Source organism: Pagrus pagrus (assembly GCF_965226575.1).
Source record: "Pagrus pagrus genome assembly, chromosome: 10".
Classification (NCBI taxonomy): Eukaryota; Metazoa; Chordata; class Actinopteri; order Spariformes; family Sparidae; genus Pagrus; species Pagrus pagrus.
Window position 1 is genome coordinate 11782972 of NC_140194.1, and position 18954 is coordinate 11801925.

Consider the following 18954-nt stretch of genomic DNA (forward strand, 5'->3'; position numbering starts at 1 on the left):
AGATTAGTGGAGGGTTGCAGTGCATGCGCTGCAGCTGATTCGGATTTAAAAATATCAGAGTAAAACCCGCAGATAATTGTCCTTTATTTTGGCAAGTTTTCCCTCACTCAAACAGAGGGTCTAAGGACAGAGGATGTCGCTCTCGGTACGGACTGTAAAGGCCACTGAGGCAATGTGATTGTGATTTTGGGCTAGATAGCTGTTCAAAACAACTGAAGGAGCATTGTCAGAGATATGCCTCGTTTTATTTAAAGCAACATTAGGTTGAAATTGGCATTTTGTGTGATGTGGCGCCCCCCAGCATGTTTCTGAGTGTACAACACCTATGTTGTAAATACAGATCACATGTCGGATGTAATGAAGGTAGATGATGATGTAATGAACTACAAACACAACTCACCACGTCATAACAATGTTATGTGTTGAAAAGTTGTATGCAACAAGTGGGGGCCGGAGTGGTTGAGACAGAAAGGCCATTCACCCTATTACAAGACGCTGTACCATCAAAATGATGTTGACGATGTTATTGTAGGGTCAAACAGTTACATATTGATGCTTTAATATCATTCTAAAATATCTATTTTTAATATCATTTTCAGTTTATTGGAGATAATTTACCTGCTAATTGATAATTACCTGCTTCTCATGACCCATAACCTTTAGTTTCACATTTTTGTATTTTAAAAACAAGTTCCTTAACTGTGGTTAATGCACACTGAGGTTACGAAAGGTTGAGATATAGTGAGCAACGATGGATGATTTAATATTCCATAGCTCTAATTAGATTTGTTGTGTTAAAACGTGACTTTTTCTCTCTTCCTGGAACGATTGTGGAACACGTATTGCAAGCTGCATTTCTTCTCTGTGTTAAGTGGTGGATTTATAATCAAGTACAACACTTAAGTATAATTAAGGTACTTCACAGTACCATCACAAGAGTGTCGATTACTGACAGAGAAAGAATGCTGCATCAGTCGGTATTTTTAAAATAATTTAGTATATCAGCAATCATTAAAATGCTGATAATTAGTCTATCTCTAATCGATATGTATTGTGCATGTTGATATATTGTGCAGCAGGGAAGGAAACCTTGTCTTTGGATTTGATTTTTGTCACAGTTTGTTTTAAATAAAAGTGCTTGTGGGATCTCACATGTGGCTTTCACTTAGAACTGTGTAGCCACTTTGTTCTAAAAAAAACACCAACATATCTATCACGTATCTCCAGTTATTACAAAAAAAAACTACTCAGCTGGACGCAGGGCAAGAGCAGACTTCAATTTGAATCACGGTTGGACTGGTAAAAATGCTGGCCACTTGAGGTGGTGGGTGCAGACACTCGCTTGCTTCCTTGCCAACTCCAGCTGAGAAAAGCACATTATTGCTATTGGAATATTTGGCACACAGCCAAACTTCACTCCTCGCTGCCAGAGTCACTCACTGTCACATCACTTTTATTAACACACACTGTTGACACTTGAGGAATAACTTAACTCGTACACGACATTAGACGGCAAAACGCTCTGGCTCCTGAGAGCCTTTCACTCCTCGCTCACTCTTTAGCTGGGCTTGTGGCAAAGCAAAGCAGCGTGACTCATTGTCTTGACGAGGCTCCCGCATCGCCTCATGAGAAGAGTGCACCTCTGAGTTTCATATTGTCTGATTCAGGCTTTGTACCGCTAGCTTTGTTCCGTTTTTCTTTTTTTTTTCTCTCCTTGACAGATCTGAATTTTTAAATTACACTCCATGACCAGAATTAATAGTGGCAAGTCACTATTTCAAAATGAAAAGACGGGCTTTCTTTACGGATTTTAAATGCTAAAATAATCGTTTTTAAGGAACAATGAAACAATTGCCTACAATTTAGCTGACACAAGAATACGTTATATTCAGCTCTTCAGTCAATATGAGCTATTTGTAATCGGAGTTATTCAATAAAAGCCCGACTCAACATTCAGCTATTCATCACAGCTCCCTCCTTGACTCAATGACGCAGACTAATAGAGTGAAAAGCAGACAGGACTGGTACCAGGGGTCTGGAGGGAAAGTGATGATTGTTGTGTAAAGGGGGTAAATTTGCACTGAGTGATAAATGCCTCTCAGCTTTGTTAAACTTGTGGCTGTAAAAGCTGCCAATAACCTACAAGACAGGCCCCACTGTCCCCTTCATGTTCTGCTGACACCCATTACACTGTTATTTATTAGTCCTCAGAAAGCCCAGGCACGACACGTGAACCGTTTAGGTACATCCCTGAGAGCTTGACAAATGAATTTCTAAATATACAGAAGAAACTGCCAATAGTCATGGGGGCAGTTCTGCTGAATTGGAATAACAGCGTGCTGCAGCCTCTGCTGTTGGGCGTGTCATTTGTCCTGCCCTAATTCATCTTAGCCGAGCCCTTGTGTGTTCACAGTCCCCTGGGGGAGAGAGCTAGTCCACAACACGGCACAGAGACTCTCTGACCAGAGTTTGCTGTTCAGACGGTTCACGATAATGCACCATATGCTCCCTCCTGATACCACCTTCAGTTGGATAACAAGTAACAAGATCTGACTGTTGCCTATTTGGAACCACAAAACTAATGAGTGAATAACTTAATTCTTTAAGGGCTATGCATTACTGATTAAAACGACTGGCCTGGTTGTTTATCGTGCAGAGGATCTGATCGTTTGTCCAAGTTCTATTCAGGATGTGAACCTGGATCAATACGAGCCCCGCAGGTGCCAGCCGGCTCCTCCGCAGCGCTTCCCTAACAGGGTTAACGGGGCTGGTGGTAGACCAAGACAGACAAGGTCAGGTCACCTCACGCTTTATTCTAAACAAGCACTTAAGAGTGATGCAGCTTAAAGGAGCGGCTCTCTCTTTCCAATAAAACAGGCTGTGTTGAGCAGTAACGCGTGCAGGCTGCGAGCGATGCTCTCGCCTCAGCGCAGTAAACCAGTCACTTGTTCAACAGAACCTGACACGGCTCATGAAAGCTTCGGGATCAGCAAATTGTTACACAGCCCACTGCTCCTTCCAATTAATAATTTACCCTTCGCCCTGTCCTGGAGAAAACAAACCCTTTGCGCTCTCGCCCACAGGACAACAACAAAAAAGCAATCAGAGCAAAAGTGGACATTTATCTACAGTACACACCGATACACAGTGACCGGAGTATAAATAAAGCCACAACTGCACTGCATCACAGACATAACACAGAAAAGTAGATCAGTCACAGGCAAACAACACAGCCACTCAAAAAACAGTGTCAACCCGATAAAAAAAACTGTTACCACAGCTAATTTGCACACATTGATTTCCTATTTTCAATTATTAATTCTAATTAGGATGAAGTAGAATGTGCCATGGGGCAACAGCTGTCGATGTGAAGGGGTGCGGTCACAGAGCGGAGACTGATGCACATTCATGTAATGCCAATAGGGGCACCCCCATCAGCCTCATGAGAAAGTCAAAGAATCCTCAGGGCAATATTTCATGAATGTTGATGCAGCTGTGTGTGTTAAAAATTCAAATGTGCACAGACATTTTGTAGACAGCAGAGAGGAAGCAACTGAAGAAGGGCGTTTACTCAAGTACCATATTTAAGTCCAATTTTGACATACTAATCCTTCACCTGAGTATTTGCATTCAGCGCTACTTTATAATTCTACATATAGGCTGAGGCGGAGATTGTACTTCAAAGCTGCACTGAGGAACATCTGTGTTGCGCTTGAAGCCAGTCGTTTGTTTCTGTTAGCAGACTCCATATCTGAACTAACGTTCGCTACTCCTGCTCTCTGTTAGCAGAGCTGAGAGAGACACTTAGACAAGGCACTCGAGAACGAGCACTTGAGAAGTCACATCCTTTGGACTGTCACGGAAAAATCTGAATGGAGTCCTTCACAAGGAAATCCACAGTCCAGCAGCATTAAACAACTTAATCAAACAACAAATTGTCTCTTGAGAGAGACGAGGACGGACTAATTGTTCATGTCATGTTACAATCTGCTCACATATGGCCAATAAAACTAATAGATGTAAATTGCTACATAGAGCCTCTTTAACATCACAAACACTTACTCAGTTAATAAAATAAGATGCACTGTCATTTAAAGAACTACCAAACTGTATATAAAGGAGTTGAAATAGTCCTCAACTTGACCCACTACATTAAAGTACTACTTACATATTAATGAAGAAATAATTATGCGCCTATGATATCTAACACTGGCAGGGGCATTCTGCATAATGAGGTTTTTTTTGCCAATACTTATGTACTTTTGGTTAAATTAGTCCATGAACGGAGGCCTATTACTTGTAATGGGGAATTCTACCTGTCAGTTATTTCTACTTTTACCCAAGTAAATGATCTGAATACCCAAGAAAGCCTGAGCTGATGTATTATTTGTTCATATTTACACTTGATATGGTAAAAAATTACAAAACAAATAACTTAACCTTGAAAAAGGTGTTCCATTTAATGATAACAGTCTTTTAAATGCAAAAGGATGAAATAAATTACATTACAGATTCCCAAGATTGCTTGATGAAACAGAAAATAAACATCAAATCAAGATGAGAAGAAGACACTGTCTCCTCTGCCTGAAGAGAAAACCAACGTGTATGTTCAGTGTCACATGAAACACTCAAGTACAGTTAAGTCCAATAAATCATGATGTCTTAATGAACTGGGCTGAATTATCATCTCTGTTATTGGATAACTACAGAAGTCGTACTGCACCAGACACAATTCTCTAATTAAGGCACCTGAAGCAGAACAATACTCCCTCAGAGTTGAACTCAGAATGAAAGACAATGCAGGTGTGACCTTACACCGCCAAGTGAAGGACTGCCATAGTTTTATTAGTATAACATATAACAAAGTTGTGTAAAATCGGATAAATTATATACATTGTTTTGTGTGTTGCTCTTGCATTGACTTTTTTCACTTTACTTAAAGCAAACACTGACCGATTATTGTGATTTATAACCAGCCCTTACCCCTGCTTATAACACAGGGTTTTCAGGATTACAGTAACTTATAATCATTATTATAATGCATTATAATAATGATTATGATGTGTTTAAAATGTATAACAACAATGAAGATTTTAATACACTTGCACATTATCATTTATCTCTTATCTATCTTCAAAGAGTCATAAATCAGAAATTGTGAGTGACTAGCTATTATGAAGTATTGATAAAATGTTTTATAATGTGTAATAATTATTGTAATACAGCACACATTTATGATCGCTTACAACTATAGTCACACTGTTATGCATTACAAGTATGTTTATGATGCATTACAGACATCAGCGTCATAATGAATTAGGATAATTGTTATAACTCATGCTTATAACTATGATAACACAGGGCTACAGGCACACTACAACGTGTTGTGAATGTTCATAATGCGTTATAATGCATTATATACATTGACTTCATAGAAAGTGTTACAGAACAAACTATGACTTCGCTTGATGGCCCCTGCTGTGCTCTGGTACAGTTGCATATAACACCTTTCATTATGAACTCAACTCTAAGGGGCTATTGTTGTGACTCGGGTACTTTAATTAGAAAACTGTCTGGCACAGTAAGACTTCTGTTGTTATCCAATAACAGAGATGGATAATTCAGTCCAGTTCATTAAGAGATCACGATTTATGCTATTTCACTGTACTTGAGTGTTTCATGTGACACCGAATAAACATGTTTGTTTCTCTCCAGACAAAGGCAGCCATAGGTGAATCTAGGACTTGCTACGAGGGGGTGCGAGCTTGAAACAGATTTTTTAAACCAGTTTGTTTTAGCATCAACATGACATCAATTATCTATGTATGTGGCAGACTGCTGTACTGAAAATAGTAGGTTTTAAAAGCAGGTTTTGTTTTGGTGCATAACCAAACAAAGCCACAAATATTAACACCAGTGCAGCATGTGTACAGGCAATATCACATCCTGCAGCTGTCAGGCTGAACTCCAGAGTAGCTCTCTGCAAAGTACTTTCAGTATCACATGACAGAAAAACATCATCCAGTGTCCAGTGTATGAATCATTTTTAAAAGATACAGTATCTAGATCTACATTTTTTCCCTAATGGGTCATATGTGATCTTTGATCATCAAAATAGCAGGAGCTGAGGAGCTGAGACAGTCCAATGTAGATGACTCCAGTTACAGTATGTGCCACGACTTTCTTTATCTGAAAATAAACCTCAGTATTAATCACCTAAAGTCTTCTTATTACCAAATGTCCGACCCTCTTTATGCTTGAAACGTGGGTGTTAGAACGTGTCACTTTAATGCTTCACTGAGAACAGCGGTCAGGGGCAGTTACATTGTTCTGTTTCTCACTCCTGCAGCACAATTCAACTCATATTTCTACCATTTTTAGGTCGTGTGGTGAGCAGCTTCTATTGAATATTTTTGTTTGTTCTCATAACTACAAATGCAACTAAACAAGAAACCAGAGGATTTAACTATATTTTGTCTTTGAACAGACTTAGAATACAGTCAATAGTTGGTTGTGCTGCAGGAGATGATTGAGATGTTTGTTTTGTTCACCCCAAAGTGAAAACTTAAATCTTTTTTCAACAGACGAATCTGAAACAGCTAAACAGCACATCCACTGTTCTCTGTGAGGGAGTGAGCGATAAGGTTAGGATAGGGCAAAGATACAGTATGATGAAGGAAGATTTTTGGGAGGAGGGTAACTTTATTGCCGTTCTTTGTTAGATTATTGTAAGCTTTAATTGATGGGGGCTGCATCCAAGTTAAAACTTGGTTCTGAACCCTATTATCTTATTTCCGTATAATCACTCGACACTGATGACTTTGCAACAATTCAAGTAACAACATCAACAGCCCTCCAACTCTTGTAGATGTTGAGCACTGCCCACTTCAAATCATTAAGAGCACTACCAAAAAAACAAAACTGACATGTGAAATAACCAAAAGCTTGTTCCAACTCTGCCAGAAAACTGTGTTTGTGCTCATGTATGACAGCGCAGTTCTTGCGCATGTAAAAGGTCTTGTCAGTAGTCCCGCCTTTAACTCCTCGACTTTGTGACATCACACTACGTCACCATGTCACACAATTTCATAATTTATTCTATTCTAATAGTAACCCAAAATAAAATCATGAACCTGAAAATGAGCATAATATGTCTCCTTTAATATCTTTTGTCAATCTTACATACAGTAGTTAACAGAGAGTCAACAAAACTGCTGTCTTGTAAAGGTTAACACATTAAACAATTCACAGACTTTGTATTATTGTTTGTTTGCAGTCAAATATCAGTAATGTGGTCCAGGGCCTAAAGTACATCAAGTACACTAACAGTACTTATTCACATTACAGTGCAGTAACATTCATCTTTAGCCAAAACATAACTTTGAAATTCAAACAAAACTAGAAATTGAACCAAAACTAGTAAATTCCAGAAAAAAGCTGAAAAACTGCAAATTCACCAAATTAAGAGAGAAGCTTACTTATGTCATTACATATTCATGTCTTCATGCTACGAATGTCTACAAGCAGACCAGCCATTAAGATACAATAATTTGATGTATACTGTAAGTGTTTCTCTCAATTTGATCATTTGAGTTATCTTAAGTTGTACCGTTGCTTTTAGTAATAAAGTATTATAATTGGAGTCAAGGAGCATTCAAATTGACCAACACAGAGAGGTGTATGAATGCAAAAATGATTTTTTTTCTGTTTGTACGTCTTTATTTCTCTCCATGCTGTGTTTCTTAAGCAAACAGCACTTTGTCAGTTGTTTACTCAAACCAATGAGTTTATGTGTCTGACATGTCGCAGCATATGGATCTGTCCCTCACTGTATACACAAACATGATTTTGTTTAAAGACGGACAATCAGAGTGCCTATCCACCTACGAAATTAATCCCAACAATACAGAAACACATACGCACACACAAACACAAGGATAATTGCTTTTTAATGATCTCACATTATGCAAATGCTCATCATGAAGTCATTAATCTTTGGAGGAGTTTATACCTGCCTGGCCAACAGTAATGCCAACAGACTGAGCAGAAAAATACTTTTATTAGCCTCCAGTTACGTATATGTGCAATTATATACCTTAAACCTGCAATTAAAGGACTGAAGAACTGTCAAAAAACAAGCCAAACTATACCAGAAATGTTTAATTTCGTCTCTTACAAAACTCCTGCTGGCTCATTGATATTTATCTAAAAACAGACAAAATGTGGTACAGTAGTTTGTTTAATAACCTACCAAATTAGCATGGGATCCTGTGAAATATTTTACGTATCTGAAAAACAGAAGTATGAAAAACCACAGCAGAACGTAATGCTCAATTAGATATGAAGCGCAGCAGCACTGAACGGATATATGGCCGCTACAATATGAAAGACCAGAAAGAGGAAAAACATCTCCAGCCTTTGATTAACACAGAAAAACTGTAGATTAAGGGGTTTTTTTTTCCCTTTATACCATCATTTCTCCAGGATAATATGGACCGTTTGGAGACGTCTCCCGAAAAGGAAAAAAAAAAAGGAAATCCTGGAGTTCATCTCAAATGAACTGCTGGCTCTGAAAGCACTGTTGTTCTTTCAGTCTCTGAAACTCGCTAGGCCCATGAATTATTCTCCCCGATTCTCAAAGTCAAAGTAAAGAGAAAAGTATACAACAGCAACTTAGGGAGTATTGTGTGTGTGTGTGTGAGATAGAGAGAGAGAGAGAGAGAGAGAGAGAGAGAGAGAGAGAGAGAGAGAGAGAGAGAGAGAGAGAAGGAGTGTGTGAGAGTGACAAAAAGAGACAGAAAGAGAGAGAGGGAGGGAGAGAGGTACTGTAGTTAAATTAAAGAGGCAGCTAAGAAATGAATCGAGCCATCTGGGAAGAGCAGGAGGCTCCAGCATGGGGTATAAATTCCTGAATCTCAGTCCACATGACGTTTACTATGACTGACAGGACAGCGTTTAAAATTTTTAAAACAAGCACAGCGTTAGATTTAATCACTGGTCACTTTTGATTAAAGTGAAGTTGTCTAGTTTGAGGACAAAAGGAAGACACAAGAGAAAAAAAAATCCATCAAAAACCTTATTTCAGAGTCAAAGCAAGGACCAGCGATATTGATCCGTGGACCTTAACCCTCTTTTTGTTCCATTGCGGAGGGCGATTTTGTCATTCATACTACAGTATGCCTACGCCTGGAATGGAAGTTAGTCCCAGGAACATGTCCCAGAATCATAATACGAGCCAATGTTTAAAGTGCGATGCTGACAGAATCACATGGTGTCAAGTTTCTTTGCAAATCTAATTTCTCAGGGGGGATTCATCACTTTGAGGATGCCGGTGCCTGAACCAGTAAGTCAGCATTTTCTGTCTTTTATCCATCTAAACTCAATTGAAAGGTCTTAATGAAGTGCGCGCTACAGGACACGATGAACTCCTATAGGTCTGCTTCTCGGCTCAGACTTAACATTGTATTGGCCGACGACACGTGTTCAGCTGCTCCGTGCAAAAAAGACAATTTCTGCAGCATTGACCTTGTTTTTGTTGTATTTCTTTTTTCAGTGTTACAACTAATTTATGATCGGTTTCTGCACAACACAGATCGGTACCCTCATGTATGCATCCTTGTGTCCAGAAGTTATTACATTTCCTCTAAAATTTCCTTTGATCCTTATCATTCAGATGCCCTTTTGTCGATGTTTAGATCCCAAGCTACATCTCTTTCTTCCACTTAGTGAGCTCGAGCCATGCGATAGCGTCTCTTTGCGTTTTGTCCTTTTCCTTTTTCCTCTATGGCAAAAGCCACCAATTTAATTGAATTTCTGGGCTTTTAATGTCTGCTTTAGTCTAATCAGAGCAAAGGAGAGCAGAGTTGTTTATCTCGACCTTGGTAGAATTAGCAGAGGGTATTTGTAGAGATGTGAATGCTTTGAAAAGAAAGCACAAACAATTCTGCAAGATCGTAACCTGGGCTTCTATTGATCAGCTAGTTAAAGGTGCTTACACACATTCCAGATTGACGTGCACTCAGGCGTCAGGGGGAAAGCATGGTCTGGTGACAAAATGTTGTAAACTCACACCAAAGATACACAACACTCCACAGTGATTCACAGACCAAAGCGCTGCCTTTTACATAAAACAATGCCAGTGTTGACTAATACATTTTATATGAGTTGACCTAGCTTCCAAGTCTTGCTCTGTTTTGTGACTGTATAATATTAAGATGCTAGCGCTGGATGATTCATCAGTCACAGACAGTGGAAAGATAGGGCTGCCACTAAAGTAGGATGCAGGCATACTACTATCTCACACAAACAACATGCAATATAACCTTCTGAGAGGGTGGCACGACTGCAGGCGAGGCAGAACACAGTGGAATGCAAAATACAACCCCAAATACCCTGGGGCCTGGAGGCAAATTTGATTAAAAGTTTGTTTTTCTTCACTCTCAACAAACGGAGGAGCTCGTCGATGCGGCACTGACAGTTAATTGGACTTGGCAGGGCCACGAGTTCATTCGTCAGCATTGTGTGGGGCTTGCCTAGGAGGAGCAGGACAATCGATGTCCCTGAGGACGGCCTGTAATCACTGCAACACTCCAATGAAGTCCAGGGTTAAACATCAGGAGATTGCAGGTGCACCAGAGGATCTGAGAAAGACTGCTAATATGCTCCCCACTCCCCAAGCAAACCAAGGACACTGCAACACAGCACCCAAAGGACTGTGATGATCCTGAAGAACAAAATTACATCTCAAGCTGTTATTCTGATTTTTAGATTATCATGAAACCAAGGTCCTGAGAGGTGATACCGGTGTCAATAACTAATGTTTTGCAAATGAAATAGTACATGAGACTTTGCATGCATGAAGCCTTGATCAGGGCTCCTGCAAGAGGTTATACTGTATGTTCAGTCTGACAATGAAATGATTAACGGCATATGAAAGTAGAAAACCACATTTTTTTTCATCTAATATTTGCATTTTCCTTGTGATTTACAGTATGTGAAGGTGTTTCTAGCCTTGGAAAAAAAAAAAAAAAAAAGGGAAAGCACTTTGGTTGAACTCAGCATTCTATGTGCAACTAATTTTTGGGGGTCACAAATAGACAGTGATTTGTTTTAAAGGAAACCTATTTTATTTTTGTCCTTCCCTTTAATGTTCTTGTGCTTGTAAAAGATCTTGAAAGTCAATAAGGTCAACGCCCGAACAGACAGAAGCTCCTCTCTCCCACAGAAAACACTGCTCCTGAAAGGCCTCGTTAGTATTCCGGCCTTTAAATTCTGTGACTTTGTGACTTAAAGCTACGTCACCATGTCAAATAATTTATGCCTAGCGGCTAGTTTGGCAGGTTATAATGGAATTAGCACAGTTTCTCTGCTGTTGTTAGCGGTGCTGGCTTGAGCATGTGCAAGCTGACCAATCAGAGCAGATTGGGTATTCGGGAGGAGGGGCCTTAAAGAGACAGGAGCTAAGACAGAGCGTTTCAGACAGAGGGGGAATACAGAGCTGCAGCACTGGACGTTATGAGAAAACTGATGTATTTTCTGAACACTTGAAAGCATGTAAATTTATTCTAGTAGTATCCCAAAATAAAATCATGAACCTGAAAATGAGTATAATATGTCTCCTTTAAGGGGTCACAAGCCAGAAAGCTGGGGGCCACTGGTCTAGATCAGTGGTTTTCAAGCTGGGGGTCGAGACTCAACCAAATCTAAGGAACTGTGAGAAAAAAATCTCCCAAAAATTATGACTGTCTTTTTCACTCTCTTTCCATTAACTCTTCAGGCTTCTCAAAAGGTTTCACAAGAAGACATTGCTTCGCTTTGAAGACTCATGAGTCAAAAAGGATGTGCCACTGGCCAAAATAGAAAAATATGTCATTAAAGACTGAGAGGAAAAGATTTGGCACTGCTGGACTGACTTCACCAGTCGAAACCGAGCAGCGTTTTAGCACCGCGGCCGTCTAAAGCTGCTGTGTGGAATTATGCCACACACTGAAGCGTAGAAAGGTCATCAAAAGCAATGATCAATAAAAATCAATTGAATCTGTGGAAACAAACTTCATAAACACGGCGACGGACCACAAAATCAAGTGTGACTTATAGACTGTGAAATGAGCCTAAAACAGCTTTGTTCTACATTAGTATTCAGGAGATATCTTATCTCTCTAAACTGTTATCATAGCATTTCAGCTATTTTAGACACACTGACCTTCTCTTAAGGACAGAAGATAAGGCTTTTTAATGTCCTTATTAAATCAAGCCATCTATACAGACTCTCAGAGCTGGGTAGTGTGTTCCAGGAGCCCTTAACTCTTCCTCTCATACTGACTAATAAGCATCACAGTGATAATGACCAGTGGGACTGGATGTTGTAACTGCACTGTTTAAATTATTGTATCATCCAAACCGTCACCACAATATGTCATGATATTCACCTGCTTTTTCTGCTGAGGTTATATGCATGGGAAGAAAGAAAGCACTCAAATTCACACACACACACACAGACAGCCACACATTTTAGGCAGTCTCCCAAAGGTAATGGAGCAGTGAGCTCTTGGGGAACAATAAATCCTGGTTAATGGGATGGTACAAAAATCTTCAGAGCCGGCAAAGTCAATCTGCATACCGAGCCAATGAGGCTTATATGTACAGAAAAAGTTATAAAGACATGTATGTACGTGAATGCGTGTGTCTGCGTGGGGCGCTTAATATTAATGCAAAACCTCTTCAAAAGATCGTTTTTCAGTCAGAATATCTGAATAATATTCAATTCACGATCGACACACATCTGTGTGTGTGTATGTGTCGTCAGCAGTATAGAAGGCTACAGTCAGCTGCGGTGCGTGTGCCACAATTCATTCCATGGACTCACTATCAGTCCGTTGAAGTCTCGGTACAGTGATTTACACCCCACATAAGTCACATGAGTCACTAAGAGACATGCAGGGAAAGATCTGAGAGGCATGCTGCCACATCTTGAGAAATCTCTGTCAGAGCCTCGGCAGTGTCATCCACACAGTTCAATCTGTTCTGCTTAACAGCCAACACCAGTGCTGAACTCAAACCAACAGTTTGTCTGTAAAGTCTGTAAATTCTTAGCGACTATGACTGACTACGATCAAAGAGGTGATTTAGTAAATCCCGTCGCACCATTAAAGGTGCAATATATAAGAATAAGTGACTTGTCGAAATGATACTCAAAACAAATAGGGGGCAGCATATCACCTGAATGATAGCTAACTGCTGCTAAGTGTAGCTACAATTAGCTAGTTAGCTCAGTTAGCCATGCAGCTAGTGATCCACACTGGGAACTCCGGGCTCTGGGAGAGTTTTGGTGTTTACACCACTAGCACATTAGCCTTAGACCGAGACAAGCAGGGGCAAGCTGGTTAGCAATATATAGACGCCATAATGTCAAAACTGGTATTTCCTCACCTTCTGTTGATAATTTGAGTTATTTTGTATCATATTCATAACCTATTGCACCTTTAAAACTTCAAAATACTTCAGCTAGTGAAGACAAAAAAAATAAATAAATAAATAAATAAATAAATGTATATGTATATATGTATGCAAACATGGAGAAATATGTGTGTCATAGTAGTATTTATACAGTTTAGAGTGATAGACCTGAACAAACCTCATCGTTATTTGGTCTTTTTAATCTATTTGCATAACATTTTGGCTATAATGTGTTTTTTGAGCGTTGCAATTCAAACATCTATGTACATGTACATGTTTATTAAACAGTGTCCTGACAGATAGGTCAACCATATTTCATTAAAATACCTTTGACTCAGCATCCAGTTCATAGATTAACAAGCTAATGTAAGCTCTGACAGTTATGTAATGATTGCATGTTGTACTTACTTATTATATAAATATTTAACAGTAACTAATCACTATGTAAGAATTAATTTTTGTCAACTCATTTTTAATTTGTCATGCGTGAGGTTTGGTTCAGCTCAACCTCCTCATTCATTTCAATGAGACCTGTCTGGCGCTGCAGCAATGTTGTAAAATCCTGTCATGGACTAACATAAACCGCTGTGCAGGGTTTTGATGACTGATAAGCATTTAAAGTAATTGATTTGCTACTCCTGGATCGTATTTGATTGTCTTACTGTATCTTAAACAACACAGCCCCTTAATGTTGAGATGATGCAGGGCTGTTTTTTTCTGTCTGAATGCAAAAGAAATCTACACTGATGAACATGTGATGACATGATACGTTTAAGTTCAATAGAAAATGGTATCTCAATGAGCATGAACTCTGCGCTGTGGAGAAAATAAATAAAACTGTCACATACTTGGCAATACATAAACTGACTGCAACACTCCCCGGGAGCTCAGTGTAATATACAAAAACAAAGCTCTGTAAACGCAGGACGGCTTCATGGATACACAGAAAATACACAAACATGCGCATACAGACTAGTGAGAAAGTTACATGAGACACTATAGATTGGTCCATCTCCTGTCCCCTCGAGAAATATCATTGCCTGTGTGCTTTGATCAGCCAAAACGAATGAGGCAATCGGCATCGACTGTTACAAGCAGCAAGGAACCCCTTTCAGAGCGAAACAGTTAGAATATTCATAGTTCTCCGAAAATGTCTCTTCTACACGGTTGCATAATGAGGAATTCAATCGATTTAGACTTCTTTTTAAAAGGTGGTGTGGAGATCAAATCGCACTCTTCCAGTTTTTTGGGGCCATCATCTCAAAGAAACAGGACTTGTTGCTTTTTTACACTGACATTGAAAAGGCACACACACACACACAGACACACAAACAGACACGCACAAATCTTAAATTCTCTATCTGTAAGATTAACGAAGAGGGAAAGTTCTGAGAGTAAAGTGTGGAGACATGTGGAGTGATGTGTGGTGAATCTGTGTGTGCAGCTCTGTCCCGTTCAGTGTAATTCACAGTCTCTTGGTCTTTGACAGCGATGCATGTCAATGTCCTGCTGCTGTGGGATTGGAGAGGAACCATCTGGCACAGTATTTACACATAACTCTCAGAAGTGCGTACTTCTGAGGATAATGTGTAAATACTGTCAACGGGTGCCAGAGGGACTCCTCACAAGGGTGTTTTTCAAGCCAAAGTGAAGTTTAACGGCAGGGTTTTGGTCTAGTTGCTTCCTCATATTGTGTCTGGAGCAATGTCATCTATAATGAAATAAGCTAATGAAGCTAAAGGATATTATCTCCTCTTGACCCAGCCCCACTTCTCACTTCAAGGAAATGAATTGAATATCTAATAAAACCAATCACTGAGTTAAAACCTTAATAATGAATAATCTGACTGATTTAGTTGACAATTAACTTTAAAATAAGTAGCATGTAGTGGCCGTGCCTGGTGCAACATCCCATAAACAAGTGTTCATAGGCCACATTCATCAATTAACCATGTGTGTAGCACCCGCAGCAGTGGCTGCCTTCCCATTTGAATACATTAGGGAGGAATATGTTACCTCATGGACCACGGCTGACCAACCACATTAGATTTGGCTATTAAGTGTGATAGATTTCTTCTCAGAACGCAAAGGATGCTTTGTGGTTAACAAAGCTAAACTACTCCTCGGACTTTCCAGATACTTATCTTGGTAGCATTGATTTTTAGAATAATCTGCACAAGTGGGTGAACGTCTCCACCACAAGAGCTCCAAGAGGGGCAGACACTAAAAGCTCCAGATTTATGCACATTTCTTCTCCCCGAGCACTGGGATCATGTCATTATCTGGCTGAAGCATACGAGATCAATGACAGCGCTTCATTGCACCTAATATTTTACAAGCGATGGCAGTCATAGCTAAATATACCTTGTACACGCAACATCTATCTTTATCATTCTCTTCATTTGAAAGCTGTTATTACTAAAGTACATATGTGGTGACCCTGTGTGACAGTCTCATCAAAAGGGATTAAATCACGAGGGCTGAAAAGTACACAGCAACAGAGGCAAAGTGACGGGGTCGTTTCTCTGAGACTTTAGAAGTAGAAAGTCCACTTGCAAACACAAGAAACTCATAAGATTCTGAAAAAAACTTGATATAGTTTTCATTCAATAAACTTATAATATTCTGCAAAGATTTGATTTACCACTTCATCTCATACTGTGCTGTTCTTTTTACCGCAGCATATACTATATTTGTTGCAAACTACAGCCAATAATATCACTTCTTTGGCGAAACCCAGTATTATACTTTAGTAGAGTAAAATGACTAAAGACATACTGTTCAGTCCCATAAGTGGAGCTCCATCTATCTGACTTGCCTTTGCAAAAATTGCCGCTGTCTCTGTTTTATTGAGTCTAATATTTTTTCATCCAGTTTCTTTTATTTACATGGTGGAAATCCTACGGAGGAAAAAAATGTTGTTTTTCAAGACAAACCCTACTGACAGAACAAATGTAAACACGAAGGCACAGGGAAGGCGAACATGGTACATTTCAATATAAAAAGAGAGGAAGGCAAAGCAACAGAGGAAAAAAACACAAGCACAACAGAGAAAAAGTGACAAAAACAAACATTAACAGGTACATGTCACCACATTGTTTTAATGCCCCGAGCTGGTAAATGAAAAAACTCATTTCATGACATGTGATCAGAGAAACATGTTCAAGGCCACGTTCCACAAACACAACACACAGGCATTAGAGCAATCACACCAACCAACAACAACCATTAATCATTCATCACTCTGTTGGGAAAACACAACCTCAACTCAGAATGCTCCAAATCCACATGTGAGAGATGTAGAACGAGACAACATTTGCAAACAACGGTAAACAGCAAACATCCTGTTTTGCTGTTCTATCTGTGGTCCACATCCACCAGTGCGTCCTTGAGATAAGTCTAAAGACACACCAGGACTCCAGGCAGGTCACAAAGAGGGTCTGGTCTCAGTGGGACTGTTGCCTCAGGCCAGGGGAAGAGGATGAAATGTTTTCTGGCTACAGCAGGTGGACACCAGCAGGTGAAAAAACAGGCGGTATTTTACTTCAGCTTTCACCACGGCTCCTAACACAACTCACTGAATCTCTCCCACCTTATCGCCTTCTCTGTTCTGGCCACAAACAGTCCGACTCTTTATTTTCACCACCTGACCCATATACAAAACTGCTTCCTGGTGGGTGCTGCTCCAGAAACGAGGTCCAAGCCTTTGATCCAGCTCCAGATCGCTGGCTGAAAGGCTGTCACTTCAGCTTTAGGCTGCTCAGCATCCCACGGCAGCTCTTCATCTCCAAGCCTGGGCGACACACTTTTTATCACATTCACACATCCTTCATCATGTGACCAGCTCATTCTTCCCTCTCACCAGCTACTGTGTTGGGGAATTGGCTTTTATCAGAGCACAAATACCTCAACTCAAACACAAAGCCGGTAAAATAAACAGCAAATAAACCATGACATTGATTGTGTTGGAACTGAATAGATGTTAATGTGTGTTTTTCAGCCCGCCGTGATGGCTCTATCCACTTACAAGACAACCGCTGAAGCTCACGTCACCTATCTGAGCTGGGTGAAACTAAAATTTACAGTGCAAGACAAAAAAAAAAAACATGCTGAACCATTTACATGGAGGAAAAAGAGGGCAGATTTAATTTAAAAATTGGCACGCATTCCTCATTTCTACAGATGAAAGCTCGTAAATGAAAAAGCCTGGAATCATGCCTGGTATGGAAATCTAAAAGTTATGAATAATGCCTCTGTCTCAATCATCAAGTCTGTTTTAATAAGGTGGATTAGCCCAGCACCTGCAGGCTGAAAGGCACGCACGGCTGCACTCCTAACCAACCAAGAGTGGGACAAGAGTCCCCCAGGGCCCCTGAACTTCACATCCTCCCTGTTGGACCCTCACCAGTCTGTAGGAGTGAGCAGCGGCAAACAGCTCAGGCTTGTCATTTATGCCCATGAATCCACCAGCAATGGGCCGGCGGTGCAGCGAGAGCAGCTGATTTACACACAGTTGCTAATCAGGGAATGGCTCTCTTGCTAATGAAAACTCATAGATCTATACAATAACACTGCTGATATGATTTTAGCTCCCATTACTCATTCTTAAATATGCAATAGGGAGTAACAGTTAAATGCTACAGGGGGCAGACAGTTGAAGAATTTGGGGTCAGAAATGTTGACGCAGGAAACGGTGACTGGGTCACTGCACGCTCACTATTTCTCTCCAGACATAAATATCACAGAGGAGTAAATAGATTCTTTCCTCCGGCGTGGCCTCAGTGACGCTCCAGCTTTCAGCTGATTGCAGGATGGATATGCCTAACTCCACCCTCCCATCCCTCCTGGAGTCCAGCTCTGGGAGCTGCGAGGAAACCCCAGTAAACAGAAAGGCCAGCACAATGGTTTGTGTCAGCCTGGCATTGATTCACCTCTTCACTGAACAAGTCATAGGCACCAGTCTAATCATGATTAAGACCATAACAGGGAGCTCAGTAGACACAGGGGGGGATGCAACCATCCATCCATCCGCTATATTCATCAAGCAAATCACTTCCACTTCCAGCAAATGAAAATGAATTCATTGTGACTTACCTGTTCCATTGGCTTTGTGTGCTAAGAAGAGAGGATACAAAGCTGAGCAGCTTTGAGATAGACGCACATCGAGGCAAAACAGTTGTAGGATTCAGAGTAAATTCTTACAGACTAACAGGCTGTGAAAGCCGTTTAGGAATAAATGAGTCTAAGTGCCTGAATGCTGGTTTAAAGGAGTAAAGCTCACTCACCACTGGAGCAGTCCAGTCCACCCCATCCGGGCTCGCACTGGCATGTATCCGGAGACACACAGCGGCCATGGACACACTCCTCTGTACAGAGAGCTGAGACACAGAGAGACAATCCCTCATCAGTGTAGTATATAATTGAGTTAACACGCACACACACACACAGTGTAAAACATCATTAAACCACCAATAAACAGCATAATGAAAAGCACCAAGA

General features: G+C 40.3%; 1 protein-coding gene across 5 annotated transcripts in view; it reads right to left on the reverse strand.

Annotated features, from left to right (window-relative positions):
* megf11 (multiple EGF-like-domains 11) overlaps positions 1–18954 on the reverse strand; it is a 75654-nt gene that overhangs the window by 32046 nt on the left and 24654 nt on the right. For 3 of the 5 annotated variants that reach the window (XM_084364888.1, XM_084364891.1, XM_084364887.1), the window contains exons 6-7: positions 18741–18833; positions 18550–18591 (exon numbers count right to left, since the gene is read on the reverse strand). In XM_084364888.1, coding sequence (XP_084221014.1) covers positions 18550–18591; positions 18741–18833 — 135 coding nt within the window. The remainder of the gene's footprint in view (positions 1–18549; positions 18592–18740; positions 18834–18954) is intronic. The other 2 variants (XM_084364889.1, XM_084364890.1) reach the window with 2 other exon arrangements.